Consider the following 19,565-nt stretch of genomic DNA (forward strand, 5'->3'; position numbering starts at 1 on the left):
ACGCCAAATTATTGAAAACACGAAGCAAAAAAAAAGTAATAAATGAACAAATATCTTTAGAATATCAAAATAAAAACTCCACGTGGTTTATGGATGTCCCCTACCCATTAGGTGTTGCTGCCAGGTTATACATATTTGAAGAAATATAGATTTTAGAAAGAAAACGATTTTTTAGCAAAAACATATTCACATGATTTTTTAGAGAAAATTCGTATTTTTAGAAGTGCACAATCCTCAAGTTAAATCTTAATGTTGTTTTAGCGATAAATTATCAATTAAACGATTGAAAAAAGTGCCAACAGAACAGAATGCTGAAAATTTAAATATTTTTTCTAGAATGCTTTTCTGATGACACCATAAAATAGAAATGTTTGGAGTGTTTTCCAAACTGCACTCAATTTTTAATTCAAGACTAACACTTTTAAAATGCCTGATATTGAATTTGCTTTAAAAGATAAAGTTTCTGATTATTTGGATCAGTTTATAATATTTCCACTCTCAATTTAAAAAATACTGCAAATTTGGTATCTCGCCAACAAAAAAAAAAACAAATACCCTAAGCAAAACAAAAGGCAACCATTCAATACTTATCCTACACAAGAATGGCACAACTTCAAACATTTATGCACACGTGTTGGAGGGGAAAAATAAAGAAAAACGGATGCAACCCAATCAACAGGTATTTTTCACCCTGCACTGGCTGGACGAAGGTAATTGTTTCCTGTTCAAGGACGACCTGGCTGCTAGCTGCTGAAAGAAAAGATCAATGCTATTTTTCTCCATTTTCCCCCCGATAAAAAAGTAGCAGACAATACAGAAAGGAATCGTTGGGGGAAAAGGATTGGACGTCATATTTAAATATTATTTCAATAAATCGATTTCCATTTGCCAACGATGTTCAGGGAGAGCGAGGGAAAAAAACACACACACAAAAGGATTCGAAACAAATGGTACCAGACATTCAGACATTCATCTTTTCCCCCCCTTTACTGTTGTGCATTCAGATCGTCCAGGCAGAGTTTATTTGGTGAGGTTTGGTATTCCCACCCTACCCCCGTTTCAAAAGGAGATCCAAAGGACGACCGAGAAGCCCAGGTCATACAGGAAACGGAAGACCCTGTTGTTGGGCATCCTTTCAACACCTGATGAAAAATAGATTTGAGTTTACTCGGAATTCACACACCCGCCCACTGGTTGGGACGACAAGGCAGGGATTTGATTTCGGTCTCAAGGGAATACTGGGCATCAACAACAAAAAAAAACCTCTCAAATTTGCTTGTGGATTGCTGAGTGCAAATAGGAAAATGAAAATTGCATTTCCAGCAATCTATCTGGTGATGAGAGCCGGAATCGGATTTTTTTTCCTGGGTGCATGAATAATTTTGCAAACCTGTCGGTACCATCAATTTGCCAATTCTTATCTGGTGTTTGGTGCAGTTGTTTTGCTTGAACACAAGTTGTGATTTTTTGTTAAGCTCAATCGCTCTCTTGTTTGTTTAATTATAATTGTTGGAAAGAGGTCAATGAGTTTTACAAATTCAATAATTATTATTTTTTTAAACAATAATTGTTCCTTTGTATTGATATCACACTTTTTGAACAGATATTAAAGCAGTCTCAACCACCCTCATTTGCCCTCAATGGACCGGGAAATCCATCTCTTGATAATGCGCAAAAAAACTCCAGAAGTCCCAGAATAATGGCAAACTTTTAATGGCTGCCAAATTGGTACCTGATTTATGTGAACGAACTGTTAACGAAGCCATATTTTATCCGATATTGTAGAGTTTTTTGTGTTTACGTGGAATCCTCGTCTATGCTTTTAAATAAATTAATGAAATATTCAGAAAGTCGATCAAAATGTTGGACTTTCCTGCCAATGGAAGCTTAATTAGGTTTGTGAAGCTATAATAGTACATTTAAGTTGAATTTAATTCATTGAACAATTCTCTGAGATTTCAGTCATTCGATTTTTTTTCGTATTTTTTAATCCGGCTGAAACTTTTTTGGTGCTTTCGGTATGCCCAAAGAAGCCAGTTTTGCATCATTAGTTTTTCCATATAATTTTCCATACAAATTTGACAGCTGTCCATACAAAAGTGTGTATAATTTTTTCAGTGTAGTCCTTATCCATACCTACTACTGTGCCGAAGACTTCAAATCGATCAAAAAATTCCTTCAAAAGATTCAGATTTTTGAATTTTCATATATGGGTCATTCCAGGTCAACTGAGTACACTTTTGGACTCGACCTTCACCGATTTGGACCAAACTTGGAGGGAACGTTTATCTATCGATAGTTAACAGATATCCCAAGTTTGGTGCTGATTGGACCATCCCTTTATTTTTGGCACCGCCCTCTTTTTTGGCGATTTTCTAAAAAACTTTATTTTCTTTTAATCATAACTTTGCAACTATTTGAGCAAAAGACTTTCTACAGGTTGCATTTTATAGAAAATTGTCCAAGGAATTCGATAAAAATAAAATTTTAACCCTTAAATGCCCACTAATATTATATTTTAACGTTTTAAGTATAAAAATTCAGTTTTGACCAATTGATTATATTTTTTTTTATCGCCATCGTGTTCCCCGGACAATTTTACATAATAATCAATATAGACTTCAAACTAAAATAAACTATTGGCGAGATACAGCGATTTTACTGAAAAAAGTTTGATTTTGCACTGCACTCTGTCCTATGAATTCAAATCCGAAATAAGTTTCTCACATGGGTAATTCTCTACCAACTCACACGAAATCGGGAAAAGTTGCCCCGACCCCTCTTCGATTTGCGTGAAACTTTGTCCTAAGGGGTAACTTTTGTCCCTGATCACGAAACCGAGGTCCGTTTTTTGATATCTCGTGACGGAGGGGCGGTACGACCCCTTCCATTTTTGAACATGCGAAAAAAGAGGTGTTTTTCAACAATTTGCAGCCTGAAACGGTGATGAGATAGAAATTTGGTGTCAAAGGGACTTTTATGTAAAATTAGACGCCCGATTTGATGGCGTACTCAGAATTCCGAATAAACGTATTTTTCATCGAAAAAAACACTAAAAAAGTTTTAAAAATTCTCCCATTTTCCGTTACTCGACTGTAAAAAATTTTGGAACATGTCATTTTATGGGAAATTTAATGTACTTTTCGAATCAACATTGACCCAGAAGGGTCATTTTTTCATTTAGAACAAAATTTTTCATTTTAAAATTTCGTGTTTTTTCTAACTTTGCAGGGTTATTTTTTAGAGTGTAACAATGTTTTACAAAGTTGTAGAGCAGACAATTACAAAAATTTTGATATATAGACATAAGGGGTTTGCTTATAAACATCACGAGTTATCGCGATTTTACGAAAAAAAGTTTTGAAAAAGTTACTTTTTGCGTTTCTCTTTGTTTCGTCGTCCGTGTCTGTCGCGGGTGACCATGAATGGCCATGATCGATGACGACCAACTTTTTCAAAACTTTTTTTCGTAAAATCGCGATAACTCGTGATGTTTATAAGCAAACCCCTTATGTCTATATATCAAAATTTTTGTAATTGTCTGCTCTACAACTTTGTAAAACATTGTTACACTCTAAAAAATAACCCTGCAAAGTTAGAAAAAACACGAAATTTTAAAATGAAAAATTTTGTTCTAAATGAAAAAATGACCCTTCTGGGTCAATGTTGATTCGAAAAGTACATTAAATTTCCCATAAAATGACATGTTCCAAAATTTTTTACAGTCGAGTAACGGAAAATGGGAGAATTTTTAAAACTTTTTTAGTGTTTTTTTCGATGAAAAATACGTTTATTCGGAATTCTGAGTACGCCATCAAATCGGGCGTCTAATTTTACATAAAAGTCCCTTTGACACCAAATTTCTATCTCATCACCGTTTCAGGCTGCAAATTATTGAAAAACACCTATTTTTTCACATGTTCAAAAATGGAAGGGGTCGTACCGCCCCTCCGTCACGAGATATCAAAAAACGGACCTCGGATTCGTAATCAGGGACAAAAGTTACCCCTTAGGACTAAGTTTCACGCAAATCGAAGAGGGGTCGGGGCAACTGCTGTGTGAGTTGGCGGAGAATTACCCACATATAAAAACCGAATTATGCGAGATTCATTCCTTTTTGTTGAAAAGTACACCATGAACTTCCGAGTGCTGCGCAAAATCAAACTTTTTTCAGTAAAATCGCTGTATCTCCTCAATAGTTCATTTTAGTTTGAAGTCTACATTGATTATTATGTAAAATTGTCCGGGAAACACGATAGTGATAAAATAAAAAAAATAAAAATATAATCAATTGGTCAAAACTGATTTTTTATACTTAAAACGTTAAAATATAATATTAGTGGGCATTTAAGGGTTAAAATTTTATTTTTATCGAATTCCTTGGACTATTTTCTATAAAATGCAACCTATAGAAAGTCTTTTGCTCAAATAGTTGCAAAGTTATGATTAAAAGAATTTTTTTTTTTAGAAAATCGCCAAAAAAGAGGGCGGTGCCAAAAATAGAGGGAAGGTCCAATCAGCACCAAACTTGGGATTTCTGTTAACTTTCGATGGATAAACGTTCCCTCCAAGTTTGGTCCAAATCGGTGAAGGTCGAGTCCAAAAGTGTACTCAGTTGACCTGGAATGGCCCATATCATACACAGAAAAAAAAATATGGTAATATTCATCAGGAAATGGTGACAGATTTTGAGGCTAAAAAAATGATGAATTTTACCCCAGAAAATGATGAATTTTCATCAGTTTTTGATGAATATTCATCAGGTTCACATTTTTACACATTTTTTATGGAATATTACCCAAAAAAGGGGTAATATTCAACCTACCAAATTTTCAACATTCCAAAATTCAACTTTTTTTTCTGTATATAATGATGCAAAATGGCTTCTTTGGGCATACCGAAGGAACCAAAAATGTTTCAGCGGGATTAAAAAATACAAAAACTAAAATTAATTTATAAAGAGCGATTTCGTCGAATTTGTTAGCAAAAATAAGAATCCTATTCTATAAAAAAAAATAATAAAGCAATTCTCTACGTTTTCGCCAATCGGCTTTCAGTTGTATTTTTTGATCGGAGTAAAACTTTACCCAACGGTTCCTTAGGTCCAAATAAGATATATTGCATTGGTTTCTCAAAACCGCTCATTTGAGGGCTGTCCATAGAAAAGTGCTATGAAAACATTCAAAAACTGTATCTTGAAAAGGAATTTTCTGATCGACTTGGTGTTTTTGGCAAAATTGTAAGTTAGATTAGGACTATTAAAATTTTTTGTTTTGACAAACTATTTTTTTCCTTTTTGTTGATTTTTTAAGTGGTCTAAAAAGTGCTATATTTTGAACTGTGAAAATGTAAACTCAGTTAATGTAAACTTGAGATTCGACGTTGAATCACACGTAAAATCATGATTGACGTATAATTTGCAATTTTACATCACATTGCATTTAAACTTGAATGTTTAATGTTGTGCAAAAGAGTTTCATCATAAATGGTGTAACACTCGGTTTTTTTTTGTTTGTGCCTCGGACGTTATGAATTTGTTTAGAAAATGCACCAAAAAAGCATCTTAATTCGTTTTTGGATTTAAAATTGAATTATGAATTACAATACTTCTAATAGTTCTGAACTAAACGCACGGTTTTCGAATTAAGGTTAAAATTTTCAGAAAAAAAATGTAAATTTCAAAAATAAGTTCATGTTTTTGTCTATCCTTTATAAAAATTTGAAACTAAAACAATGTCTAACAAAGTCTAAAAGCTCCGAAACAGTGAAGACTCACTAACGGTTCAAATATTTTATAAATTTAAAATCAGCTCCAATATTTGATAAGGTATAAAAAACTTATTCATGGCCTTTGCGTACCTGCAATTACATTTTGCAAATGTTTTTATAGTAAGAATCTGAGGCCAAATAATTAAAACTTGCTTGTTTTTTTTTAAAATCAATAAAAATTGTAACAACGTTTAAAAATTCGTAAAATCAAACCCGGGCAGACGGTAATAACAAAATTCATGCCATTTCAATAACAAATATTGTTAAAATAACAGAAAATGTTATGGATTCTTCTTGAAACATCCATTTTTGAATAAGAATTCAATAACCGTATCATAACAAAATTTGTTATTGGTCTGATATTGGTTGAAAGCCAAAACAACTTTGGAATAACATTTTTTGTTATGGAAGAATAACTCCAACTGTTATTGGGATGATCGGATTAGTTATTAAAATAACAAAAAATAATAACAAAAATTTGTTCAAAGAATAACTCAAAATGTTATTAGCATGTTATTACAATTACAATCCAATAACAAAAAAATCATAACGACGAATAACAAATCTTGCTATAAATAACATAAAATTTTATTGGCCTAGTATTTTCAACTATCAAAAAATTTTATTCCCAAGTTATTTCCGTCTGCTCGGGAAGGCCCAAACCAATCAAACGTCCCCCTTCTGGGGAGAACTTACTTATTAGGCAAAAGTCGTCAATCAATTTCGCACCCAAAGTCCCCCTCCTTAACAGCACGTCGCTGCCGCAACAGGCGGAAAAGCCATCCATTTTCCGCCCAAAAACCAATCGACAAAGTTCAATTTTTCAGCTGTCAAGTGGCGAAAATATTTTACTTTTTCTGCCCAACAACGACTCACTGTAGTGGGGAAATTTGGCTGGATTTGAATTTCAAAAATACTGCCTCAATTAATTTGCGTTGCTTGGAGCTTGGTGGTACAGTTTGGACCGGATGAGGGACTTGCGGTGAGGGTGGATTTATTTATCCCTGCTAATCTCTCGGTTGGCCAGCCTACAGGGCAGTTTGAATTAATAAGATGGGATGTTTATTCATAAATTGAAGAATATTCTGCTTTTGATAATATTTTAAGCATTTTTTTCAATCTTCAAGAATAACCGGGTCTTTTTAAAACCGGAAACCCCCAGGATCCAATTACCAGTCCATGTTCGAGCACCCTCTCCCAAACCCTCAAAAATTGCCACCGGAAGTCACCCACCTTCGCAGATCCGGACTCGACGTGTACGGTGCCGCAACTTCCTTGATCTTGAGTACGATGATAGCTGTGGCGAAGATGCAGATGACGTTGATGACTGTGAGGAGGCCGGAAACGATACCATTAATTAAGAACTCCGTTGGGATGTAATTGGTGTACAGAAACTGGTAGCTGGAGTTGCCGACGAACGGTTCTCCCTTGAGGTGGGGCATCTTAATGTCCTCGTAGATCAGCCAGATGCAGGCCAGCGCCCAGAAAAGTCCCTGTGAGGGGGAATTAAGATACATGTTATACAGCTCATAATTTGTTTTTTTTTTGTCTTTTTGTCTTTTTGTCTTTTTGTCTTTTTGTCTTTTTGTCTTTTTGTCTTTTTGTCTTTTTGTCTTTTTGTTTTTTTGTCTTTTTGTCTTTTTGTCTTTTTGTCTTTTTGTCTTTTTGTCTTTTTGTCTTTTTGTCTTTTTGTCTTTTTGTCTTTTTGTCTTTTTGTCTTTTTGTCTTTTTGTCTTTTTGTCTTTTTGTCTTTTTGTCTTTTTGTCTTTTTGTCTTTTTGTCTTTTTGTCTTTTTGTCTTTTTGTCTTTTTGTCTTTTTGTCTTTTTGTCTTTTTGTCTTTTTGTCTTTTTGTCTTTTGTCTTTTTGTCTTTTTGTCTTTTTGTCTTTTTGTCTTTTTGTCTTTTTGTCTTTTTGTCTTTTTGTCTTTTTGTCTTTTTGTCTTTTTGTCTTTTTGTCTTTTTGTCTTTTTGTCTTTTTGTCTTTTTGTCTTTTTGTCTTTTTGTCTTTTGTCTTTTTGTCTTTTTGTCTTTTTGTCTTTTGTCTTTTTGTCTTTTTGTCTTTTTGTCTTTTTGTCTTTTTGTCTTTTTGTCTTTTTGTCTTTTTGTCTTTTTGTCTTTTTGTCTTTTTGTCTTTTTGTCTTTTTGTCTTTTTGTCTTTTTGTCTTTTTGTCTTTTTGTCTTTTTGTCTTTTTGTCTTTTTGTCTTTTTGTCTTTTTGTCTTTTTGTCTTTTTTTGTCTTTTTGTTTTTTTGTCTTTTTGTCTTTTTGTCTTTTTGTTTTTTTGTCTTTTTGTCTTTTTGTCTTTTTGTCTTTTGTCTTTTTGTCTTTTTGTCTTTTGTCTTTTTGTCTTTTTTTGTCTTTTTGTCTTTTTGTCTTTTTGTCTTTTTGTCTTTTTGTCTTTTTGTCTTTTTGTCTTTTTGTCTTTTTGTCTTTTTGTCTTTTTGTCTTTTTGTCTTTTTGTCTTTTTGTCTTTTTGTCTTTTTGTCTTTTTGTCTTTTGTCTTTTTGTCTTTTTGTCTTTTTGTCTTTGTCTTTTTGTCTTTTTGTCTTTTTGTCTTTTTGTCTTTTTGTCTTTTTGTCTTTTTGTCTTTTTGTCTTTTTGTCTTTTTGTCTTTGTCTTTTTGTCTTTTTGTCTTTTTGTCTTTTTGTCTTTTTGTCTTTTGTCTTTTTGTCTTTTTGTCTTTTTGTCTTTTTGTCTTTTTGTCTTTTTGTCTTTTTGTCTTTTTGTCTTTTTGTCTTTTTGTCTTTTTGTCTTTTTGTCTTTTTGTCTTTTTGTCTTTTTGTCTTTTTGTCTTTTTGTCTTTTTGTCTTTTTGTCTTTTGTCTTTTTGTCTTTTTGTCTTTTTGTCTTTTTGTCTTTTTGTCTTTTTGTCTTTTTGTCTTTTTGTCTTTTTGTCTTTTTGTCTTTTTGTCTTTTTGTCTTTTGTCTTTTTGTCTTTTTGTCTTTTTGTCTTTTTGTCTTTTTGTCTTTTTGTCTTTTTGTCTTTTTGTCTTTTTGTCTTTTTGTCTTTTGTCTTTTTGTCTTTTTGTCTTTTTGTCTTTTTGTCTTTTGTCTTTTTGTCTTTTTGTCTTTTGTCTTTTTGTCTTTTTGTCTTTTTGTCTTTGTCTTTTGTCTTTTTGTCTTTTTGTCTTTTGTCTTTTTGTCTTTTTGTCTTTTTGTTTTTTTGTCTTTTTGTCTTTTTTGTCTTTTTGTCTTTTTGTCTTTTTGTCTTTGTCTTTTTGTCTTTTGTCTTTTTTGTCTTTTTGTCTTTTTGTCTTTTTGTCTTTTTGTCTTTTTGTCTTTTTGTCTGTCTTTTTGTCTTTTTGTCTTTGTCTTTTTGTCTTTTTGTCTTTTTGTCTTTTTGTCTTTTTGTCTTTTTGTCTTTTGTCTTTTTGTCTTTTGTCTTTTTGTCTTTTTGTCTTTTTGTCTTTTTGTCTTTTTGTCTTTTTGTCTTTTTGTCTTTTTGTCTTTGTCTTTTTGTCTTTTTGTCTTTTTGTCTTTTGTCTTTTTCTCTTTTGTCTTTTTGTCTTTTTGTCTTTTTGTCTTTTTGTCTTTTGTCTTTTTGTCTTTGTCTTTTTGTCTTTTTTTGTCTTTTTGTCTTTTTGTCTTTTTGTCTTTTTGTCTTTTTGTCTTTTGTCTTTTTGTCTTTTTGTCTTTTTGTCTTTTTGTCTTTTGTCTTTTTGTCTTTGTCTTTTTGTCTTTTTGTCTTTTTGTCTTTTTGTCTTTTTGTCTTTTTGTCTTTTTGTCTTTTTGTCTTTTTGTCTTTTTGTCTTTTTGTCTTTTTGTCTTTTTGTCTTTTGTCTTTTTGTCTTTTGTCTTTTTGTCTTTTTGTCTTTTTGTCTTTTTGTCTTTTTGTCTTTTTGTCTTTTTGTCTTTTTGTCTTTTGTCTTTTTTGTCTTTTTGTCTTTTTGTCTTTTTGTCTTTTGTCTTTTTGTCTTTTTGTCTTTTTGTCTTTTTGTCTTTTTGTCTTTTTGTCTTTTTGTCTTTTTGTCTTTTCTTTTTGTCTTTTTGTCTTTTTGTCTTTGTCTTTTTGTCTTTTTGTCTTTTTGTCTTTTTGTCTTTTTGTCTTTTTGTCTTTTTGTCTTTTTGTCTTTTTGTCTTTTGTCTTTTTGTCTTTTTGTCTTTTGTCTTTTTGTCTTTTTGTCTTTTTGTCTTTTTGTCTTTTTGTCTTTTTGTCTTTTTGTCTTTTTGTCTTTTTGTCTTTTTGTCTTTTTGTCTTTTTGTCTTTTGTCTTTTTGTCTTTTGTCTTTTTGTCTTTTTGTCTTTTTGTCTTTTTGTCTTTTTGTCTTTGTCTTTTTGTCTTTTTGTCTTTTGTCTTTTGTCTTTTTGTCTTTTGTCTTTTTGTCTTTTGTCTTTTGTCTTTTGTCTTTTTGTCTTTTTGTCTTTTTGTCTTTTTGTCTTTTTGTCTTTTGTCTTTTTGTCTTTTGTCTTTTTGTCTTTTTGTCTTTTTGTCTTTTTGTCTTTTTGTCTTTTTGTCTTTTTGTCTTTTTGTCTTTTGTCTTTTGTCTTTTTGTCTTTTTGTCTTTTTGTCTTTTTGTCTTTTTGTCTTTTTGTCTTTTTGTCTTTTTGTCTTTTTGTCTTTTTGTCTTTTTGTCTTTTTGTCTTTTTGTCTTTTTGTCTTTTTGTCTTTTTGTCTTTTTGTCTTTTTGTCTTTTTGTCTTTTTTGTTGGTTATTCCAGTAGTGCTGTCTCCTAAAATGTGCCAAACAAAATCAACTCTTATCGTTTAAAATTATCATTCTCATTTATCAAACTGAAAATCGCGGATGAATAAGTGCGACTTCCGTCACTCCAAACACTTTTAATTTGATTTGTCCCCGGAAATCAACTTTTAGAAAGTAAGCGACACAATGTCATCACTTCCCATTAATGTCAATTTTATTTCCTGTCTGTATCTTTGACTGCTGCTGCCTTCTGTACTCGACGATGGAAATAGAACTTGGGGGACGATTAATTTTGAAAGCGTAAGCTGCTGAATAAATTATTCCCCGCTGGGAACTGCTCGATGTCATCAGGCTAAATTTAACGACATTTTATCAAATTTTCCCGAAAGACGTCATCGTGTTGGAATTGAATTGGCTTACTGTTTCTGTTGAACTGAAACTTGTAAGTATGGTGATTTTCTTTTTCAAACGAAAACAATTCAAATAGAATTATAAGTCAGTTGTGAAGAGCAATAATGTTCCTTGAAAAGTGAATGGAAAATTAAATCAGCGTCTAATTCAAGGAAGCTCACCAAAACCACAAATCAAAATGCAATCAAACATCCCACACTCAGAGAAAAAAAAATCTCTTCTCAAATCCCTGGTGTGTACCGAAATAATTGATTTTCAACAAGTCAATTGTACGTCCGTCAACAATCCGTACCACTCCGTGGGCCTGAGGCCACTGCAAGTGCTACAGTTGTTTGGGCAACAAAAAAAGTTCGTTCCTCTTTTGCCCACGTCCAACTTGTCAGTCCTTTTTCGTTCGAACACGAGTTTTTCTACTGCCCAGGGAGGGTATCGGCAATTGGGCAGGCACAAATGTTCATTCTGTCTGGGAAAAGGGGTTCCCAGAACACACTGAACCTGTGTGTATGGAGAGAGAGTCCAGGTTGAAATCAAATCAAACGAGTCACTTTGCAGCGGCATCGATACAGGTCGAGCGTCCTCACGGTTGAACTGGTTCCGTACAGATTGAGTTGTTGCGACAATTGGACTCGTGTCAGTTGGGATTGTTTTTTGCTGATACCTTTTTTGAATGTACATAACATTGAACTACATCAATTGCGATTGTTAATAAAACATGCTCAATCGTGTTTCTGGGAAGTAATAAACATCATTGAATGTTTTAATTTTTCAATGCCCAAATGTCCAAATGTCCAAATGTCCAAATGTCCAAATGTCCAAATGTCCAAATGTCCAAATGTCCAAATGTCCAAATGTCCAAATGTCCAATTGTCCAAATGTCTAAATGTCCAAATGTCCAAATGTCCAAATGTCCAAATGTCTAAATGTCCAAATGTCCAAATGTCCAAATGTCCAAATGTCCAAATGTCCAAATGTCCAAATGTCCAAATGTCCAAATGTCCAAATGTCCAAATGTCCAAATGTCCAAATGTCCAAATGTCCAAATGTCCAAATGTCCAAATGTCCAAATGTCCAAATGTCCAAATGTCCAAATGTCCAAATGTCCAAATGTCCAAATGTCCAAATGTCCAAATGTCCAAATGTCCAAATGTCCAAATGTCCAAATGTCCAAATGTCCAAATGTCCAAATGTAAATATGTCCAATGTGTCAATATTCATCGTTCAAAGTCCAAAGTCCAAAGAATTCAAAAAGCAATTATTTTTCCCCGTGAGAATGTGGTTATAGAAAGCGATAATTGCTGCAACCTTTGCCAAAGAATTCCACCATTTTCATTTCAACATATTTCACTCCAAATAGCCCCCTAGAGCCGGTCCGATAATTCCCGGACTCACAATTTCCGACCACCACCACACTGAAGAAGAAGTTGCAAGAAAAAAAAAAATCGCCTTGCATTTGCAACCCGAAGGTACTCACACAATTGACCACCGGCGGCAGCAGCGAGGCGGAAATGGCCACACCGATTAAGGCCGGCCGATCCTTGGAGCAGGGCCACCGCGACCCGCTGCCCGACGTCAGCGCCTACAGGATGCCCATCCACAGCGAGCGGTCCACTTGTTGAGAGAAAAGAAAGATAGAAAGAGGCAGAAATTAGCGAATATAATGGCTTTTCTCCTGGATGCAGAACATTGTGTGCTTTTCAAAAGGAAATTTTTGCTCCTCGGGGGATAATGGACGACGGAATTGCTGTTTATTGAACTGAAATTGGAATCGCCGCTGTTGACGGGGCACTTCGCGATGATTGCTGGCAACTGTTGCATTTCAGACTTTATTTTAATGACAATGACGAAGACGATAGTGAATAATGCCTTAGGTGATATGTCTTTGAAAAGATATAAAAATGTTTTTTTTTTCTTTGTTTGAACCACTTCAAAACAGTTCTACGTGAATTGGCCAAATTGCAACTTTGATTAAAATGATCGAGAGACGTTTGCTTTATTGTTAAAAAGGTAGCAGCTCACCGGAATTTGCTATTTAGTTTTAAAATTATTGATTCAAGGGTTACCTTTTAATATGGTTATACACTTTTGTTTTTGAAATTTTTAAATGTTAAGATTGATTTTTAAAATTCATTTTTTACGAATTTTTTACGCAATTTTTTTTTCTATAGGAGAGTTCCAACCTTTTAGGGAACTGTTGCCTACACGAAAAATATAAATAATAATTTCTTTGCATGGTCCATTGGTCCTGCTCAGCTTTCCCATTGTAAATATGAGTAGATCATCTTTTTAGATTTAGTTGGCTGTTGACGGTTGAAGTGAATGGAGCTCAGCCCTACTCGCTTAGAACTAGCTTTGGCAACTAGTCTCACTGTTTTATACTTGAACTTTGCCACTCTAATCGAGTCCATCCCAGATGATTTCTCCAGTTTTCTATAACAAAATACCGTAAACTGGGGTGACTTTGATAGCCCGGGGTGACATTAATAGAAATTTGATTTGGCCACTCCCGAGCAGACGGAAATAACTTGGGAATAACATTTTTTGTTATTAGCAAATACTAAGCCAATAACATTTGATGTTATTTATAACAAGATTTGTTATTCGACGTTATGAAATTTTTGTTATTGGATGTTATTGTAATAACAGACTAATAACACTTTTAGTTATTCTTCGAACAAATCTTTGTTATTATTTTTTGTTATTTTAACAACTAATCCGATCATCCCAATAACATTTGGAGATATTCTTCCATAACAAAATTTGTTATTCCCATGTTGTTTTTGCTTTCAATCAATATCAGACCAATAACAAATTTTGTTATGATAACATAAACTGTTATTAAACCATTATGCAAAAATGGATTTTTCAAGAAGATTCCATAACATTTTTTGTTATTTTAACAGTATTTGTTATTGAAATGGCATGAATTTAGTTATTACCGTCTGATCGGGCTAATTCTGATACATCCTATGTAACAGTCACATTTTTGCATATATGTTCAATAATAAGCTATCCCTTAATGCTTAATGCTTACATACTCAAATTCCTCAAAAATGTTTAGATATTAATTTGACGGACATATGAACCCAAGTAACATTTTTTTCCAGGAGTTCTACAAGAGCTCTTCAAGATAGCTACAGCATAGCAGTTTGGACCGCGGTAGGATAAAACTATCTTCAAGTACTCTTCCAAACTCCTGAAAAAGTTTTGAAGAGAATTTTATCCTACCGTGGTCCAAACTGCTATGCTGTAGCTATCTTGAAGAGCTCTTGTAGAACTCCTGGAAAAAAATGTTACTTGGGAAAAACCTATCAAAGTCACCCCTGGCTATCAAAGTCACCCTAGTTTACGGTACTTAATTTTATTGGTTTTTCTGATAGTTTACATGATTTCGAACCAAACTGCATCTTTACCTCAAAATTGACGAATATACGACGTATACGACGTACGACGACGTTTGTAAATATGACAAGCTTTGATGTGGAGAAAATAAATTTACAGTTTTTTTGTGATATCCTAGACTATTTCCTGAGCTTCTTCTACACTTTAAAAATATATGAAAAAAAGTTATAATGAGTAAAACATCTGAAAAATTAACTGGCAAAAAAAAAACATTGCAAGATAAATTCAAGTTAAAATACTGCAATGAAACAAAAACAAACAGGAAAAGTTAAGTTATCCATTGACCAAAAGTTCTAAAAAGAAGATAGTGGAATTTTCACCAAAAGACTAAACAAATTAAAAAAAAATGTAAGAGCTTTTGAAAATATGTGTTGCAGTGGCACTTTTCCATCCTTAAGTTTTTTTTTTGTTTTAAAAATTGAAGAAAATTTAAAAAAAAACAACTTAGAAATGCTTAATCATTAAAAATAGTTTACTGGATCGCACTAAATTAAGAACGGTTTGATTGCAAAATTGATTTCGCATCTTATTTTTTTTACTAACAATATTGTTGTATTTTTCTTCCCAAACTCACATTTTTTCAATAATGCATTTCTCGAGTACCAGATTTCGCTTCATCTCAAATTTTAATGGGAATGGTTCCTTTTATAGTCCCTTAAAACATATTTCAAAAATCTTACTCCGGGATTTGAAATTTAAGTGTTAAAAATTCAAATAGAAACATCACGGATATTTTTCCTGTGCCTACATTTATCTGAATCTGAGTACTGATTCCTGACTGAAAAGTCCGTCAGACGTCCGTCGTTTGTCGTCCGTGCAATCGTACGACGTCACACGACAATGTCGTGCGACTTTCGCACGAATGTCATACGTTTTTGCACCAAAATGTCGTATTTTGTCGCCATCGTGCTAACTTGTCGTACGTGCATTTTGGGTCAAATTGAGTTAAGCACGCCATATTGTGCAGCTCACAATGCCTCACCTTTGACCGTCACAGATCCCCAAAATTCGATTTCAATCCTGAGATATTCAACAAAAACCGAAAACTCCGTGCATTTTTGTCACTTTATATATAAAAGTAGTTTCAATCTTGTCGTGCTATCTTGTCACTCACAGTCAGGATGCGTTTGTCGCACGTACAAGCTAGACTACCCATTTGTAATTATAACTCGGGACTCCAGCAACCAACTTCAACCAAACTTTGGGACAATGCACAGAATGGTGAGCCAAACAAAACGTGTTTGTTATTGTTTACATTGCGTGCTCTCGTTTTTGTATATTCAAGGTCAAACATTAAAACGCGTTTTTCTCGGAACGTCGAAATGGCGGTTGCGACATGATAGCACGACGACGTCGATTTGTCGTGCGATCGATGATCGAAATTGTACGACATTGTCGTACGACATTCGACCGACGTCGCACGGTTTTGTTATTTAGAATGTCGTGCTATTGTCGTGTGCTGTCATTTCGGTTTTTTAGGTTATGTTGCAGTTGAAAAACTGTTTGTTTTGTTTTTATTGATTTTTTTATTCAAGCTGTCAAAAATTTACTAAAATATTCACTTGTTCACCTAATTTCACTTGCGTTTTGCTGATTCTTCGCCAACTTGGCTTCCTTCGAGATTTGCCTTGACCGCAGCTTCCGGCTTGGATGTTGGTGTTCTTCTGAGGCGGCCGTGGCAGCATCTTTGTCGTGTTGAACTTTTGCTCCTCGACGAGCTGATCAAAACCCGGATGCGACGCCAATCTTGGATCTCCGACGGATTGATGTTTACCGGAGTACGAGACAACGGACTCGAAGTACGAGTCCGAGAAAAGTGGCTGCTTCCGTGGGTTCTACGACACGTTTCCGGCAGGACCAGATTGGAATATGTTTGTTGCCTGAAAAATATATCATCAGTCAACAATTGGCAAGAATTTATAAATTAAATTCTGATTTCAAAAATAATAATAATATAATTTCAAGACAATAAAATTTCATTTTTATTTTTATTATTTTTGAACTGTAAAGAAAAACTCAATTTATAAATTCTCGCTTACTTTTACAAAAGGTCCTATGTTCATGTCCATGGCCCATTGGTTGTTTTGAAAAAGTAATCAAGAGATATCAAAATTTATACATTTAAAAACAATTATAAATGAAGACATCTAAAAAATAATAATTTAAAAACATATAAAACTCAAATTATTGCAAGAAGTTTTAAAATCCGAAAATATAATTATTATTTAAAAATTGTACCAAATTTGAGAATGCTTAAAAAAATTAATGATCAAACGTTTACAAATTTCAGCATTTTTGTATGACCCAATCTCATCAATCAAATCACCATCATCATCAAATTCTAAAATTCTAAGATTCTAAAATTCTAAAATTCTAAAATTCTAAAATTCTAAATTTCTAAAATTCTAATGTTCTAAAATTCTGAAATTCTAAAATTCTTAAATTCAAATTTTCTGAATTTTAAAATTTTAGAGTACCTCAATACCAAAATAATTAATTTCAATTTGTGATATTTTTATAACTCCTGTTTTTAATAGTATTTTTTTTTTGAAAAACATTGTAAAATCCTTGAAAATTTTCAAAAATCATAGATTGTAGATTGTTTCCAATTTAAAATTTCTAAATTTAAGAATTTTTTGATTTTTTAAAAGATTTTTTAAAGTTTAAAATATTTAAAAAGATATATATAAACTATAACATTTTTAAAACTTTAAAAAATTACTTTGTATTTTTTTTAATGTTGTATAATATTTGCACCTTGTATTTTTTTCATTTCTCAATTTTTTTTAATTATTAGAATTTGTATTTTTTTTTTAAATATAAATTATTTTAATTTCAGCATTTTTAGAATTTACAATTTTGGAATTTTAGAACTTATAATGTTTAGAATTTTCGAATTCAAAATTCCAACTCGTGCGACTAACGTTTTAGAAATTTAAAGAACTTTATAATGTTAGATTTTTTGTATTTATGAATTGAAGAATTTTAGTATTTAGGAATTAGGGGAATTTTAGATGCAAGAAATTTGAGAATTTTAAAAATTTGCACAATATGCTAGAATTTTAAATAAGAAAGAAAAACTTTATAATTTAGTTTTACAATTATCAAATCAAATCAGCGTTGAAGTTTTTTTAAACTTTAGTATTTTAGATTTTTTTTTTATTTTTCAGTTTGGAATTATTGGACTGAAAAGTTAAGAATTTGCGATGTTCCATTCATCCTATTTTTAATTTCGATCGTCCAATCGCACTTCCAGCACACCTCCATCATCGTTTCTAAAACATGACTCACCAACCGCTTCCTCGATCGCAAACTGGTTCCTTCCGTCCCGTCTTCCGGAATGGCCCGCCGAGTAAACCATATTTCCTGTCCTCCTCTCTCCATCCAATACCGCCACGAACATCGAAATCTGGAATATAAGACACTTTGATTCGGTCGCTCGCCCACTCCGGCAGAAAAAGTAATTCAACCTAGAACACAACTTACTTTTAATCTGTCCAAAATCCTCCCAAAGCCTAAAACCAACAACAACTGGTTCGGCTCGGTTGCAATCAAGTCCGAACAAGATCAACTGAAGAGAACTGTCAAACTGTTTGCGTCGACGATAATCGACGTCGAATTGAAAGTTAATCGATGGAAAACAATGTCGGGCAGGTCGAGTGTTTGTCGTACGTTTGTCGTCCTTTCGACCAATCGATATCGAAACGGTAAAATCAAAACCGTGCGACAACTCGTACGACGTGCGACATTTTTCAAACAGGGTTGTGATTTACAACTTTACAAAGGACACCAAATCGATCAAAAAACCTCTTCTGAAGGTACTGATTTTTGATTATTCACTCGTTCATTTTGTTTGACCAGCCCGTTCAAATGCTATGGAAATATTCAAAATGGCTTCGAAATAACACAACTCGACATTTTTAAGTTGATGTCAGTAAAGGCCTCAGTTTCCTCAAGGTATGATAGAATTGGGCTCCCTGAACACGCTCCAATCAACAGAATTAAATTTCAATGAATACGCTGCAAATAAATAAAATTGTAAATTGGGTGCGCATGGTCGCTTACGATAATTCCATACAATCTGAACCCAAATTTAAAATTGTATTTATTGGCAGGGAATCCACTAAAATTCAATTCTGTCGATTGGAACGTGTTCAGCGTGTCCAAATCTATCATACCTTGACGAAACTGAGGCGGTTACTGACATCAACTTCAAAATGTCGAGTTGTGTTATTCAAAATTTTCAAGAAATACTATGATGTTTCATTGTTTGGTGTAATTTTTAATTTTCATGTTGGAAGAGAATTTATTTTGATCAAATTATTGGATTGTTTGTGATTATAAATATTTAAAAATGTAGTACAAATAAACATGTTTTAATGCTTTTTATTTCTAAAATAAAAATATTAAATAATCATTAGTACTCGACATTTCTTTTTTTTAAAGCAAAAAGCCAAATATTTTTAAATAAAAATAATGACGGTTCCGAAATAATAAATTCGATTATCTTTTCATTGAAGTTGAAAAATGTTAAAGTATTTCGTCGCCGTCGTGCTAACTTGTCGTACATTTTGGGCCAATTTGAGTTAAGAACGCCATTTTCTGCATCTCACAATGCCACATCTTTTGACCTTCTCAGATCCCTAAAATTCGATTTCAATCCTAAAATATTCAATGAAAATTAAAAAAGCTCCGAAATTTTTTGTCACTTTTCATATGAAAGTAGTTTCAATCTTGTCGTGCTATCTTGTCACTCCCTGACAATTGGCCAAATTTTAGGTCAGGATGCGTTTGACGCACGTACAAGCTAGACTACCGTAAACATTTGTAATTATAACTCGGGACTCCAGCAACCAACTTCAACCAAACTTCGGGACAATGCACAGAATGGTCAGCCAAACAAAACGTGTTTGTTATTGTTTACATTTTGTACTCTTTTTTTTGCTTATTCAAGGTCAAACATTAAAAGGCGTTTTTCTCGGAACGTTAAAATGGCGGATGTGACAAGATAACACGACGTCGTCGATTTGTTGTATCGTAAACCGAGGAGAGTTTTTTTGCAAATTAAAAATATGAACTAAATACAGACGATTGACTAAGCTTGCAATTTATTTGAGTTTTCTCAGCTATTTAAAAATACTTTTTAGTGTACTTTGTTAGTTTAAATGTTGTTTGAATAGAGTTAATTTGCAAATTGGAAGGAAAAGGATTGGAGGAAAGGAAGGACCTACGAAAATTTCACCTATCATAATTTTATATAAAATTTTATTAAAACTGCTTTTGAAAGCACTAGAGACACTTTCCTCTACAGCTTTGAACTCGATTTACCTTTTTGTCTGCAGCTTC

The 19,565-nt window shown here is 32.9% G+C and overlaps 2 protein-coding genes across 4 annotated transcripts in view; one reads left to right on the forward strand and one right to left on the reverse strand.

Annotated features, from left to right (window-relative positions):
• LOC6038075 overlaps positions 1 to 19,565 on the forward strand; it is a 554,342-nt gene that overhangs the window by 310,418 nt on the left and 224,359 nt on the right. The window lies entirely within an intron of this gene.
• The window catches only part of LOC6038074, a 69,693-nt gene that overhangs the window by 24,741 nt on the left and 25,387 nt on the right, over positions 1 to 19,565 (reverse strand). The window contains 4 exon segments of the mRNA XM_038257663.1: positions 7,003 to 7,262; positions 12,292 to 12,343; positions 12,345 to 12,375; positions 12,378 to 12,428. Coding sequence (XP_038113591.1) covers positions 7,003 to 7,262; positions 12,292 to 12,343; positions 12,345 to 12,375; positions 12,378 to 12,428 — 394 coding nt within the window.

The sequence above is a fragment of the Culex quinquefasciatus genome, chromosome 2 (assembly GCF_015732765.1).
Source record: "Culex quinquefasciatus strain JHB chromosome 2, VPISU_Cqui_1.0_pri_paternal, whole genome shotgun sequence".
Classification (NCBI taxonomy): Eukaryota; Metazoa; Arthropoda; class Insecta; order Diptera; family Culicidae; genus Culex; species Culex quinquefasciatus.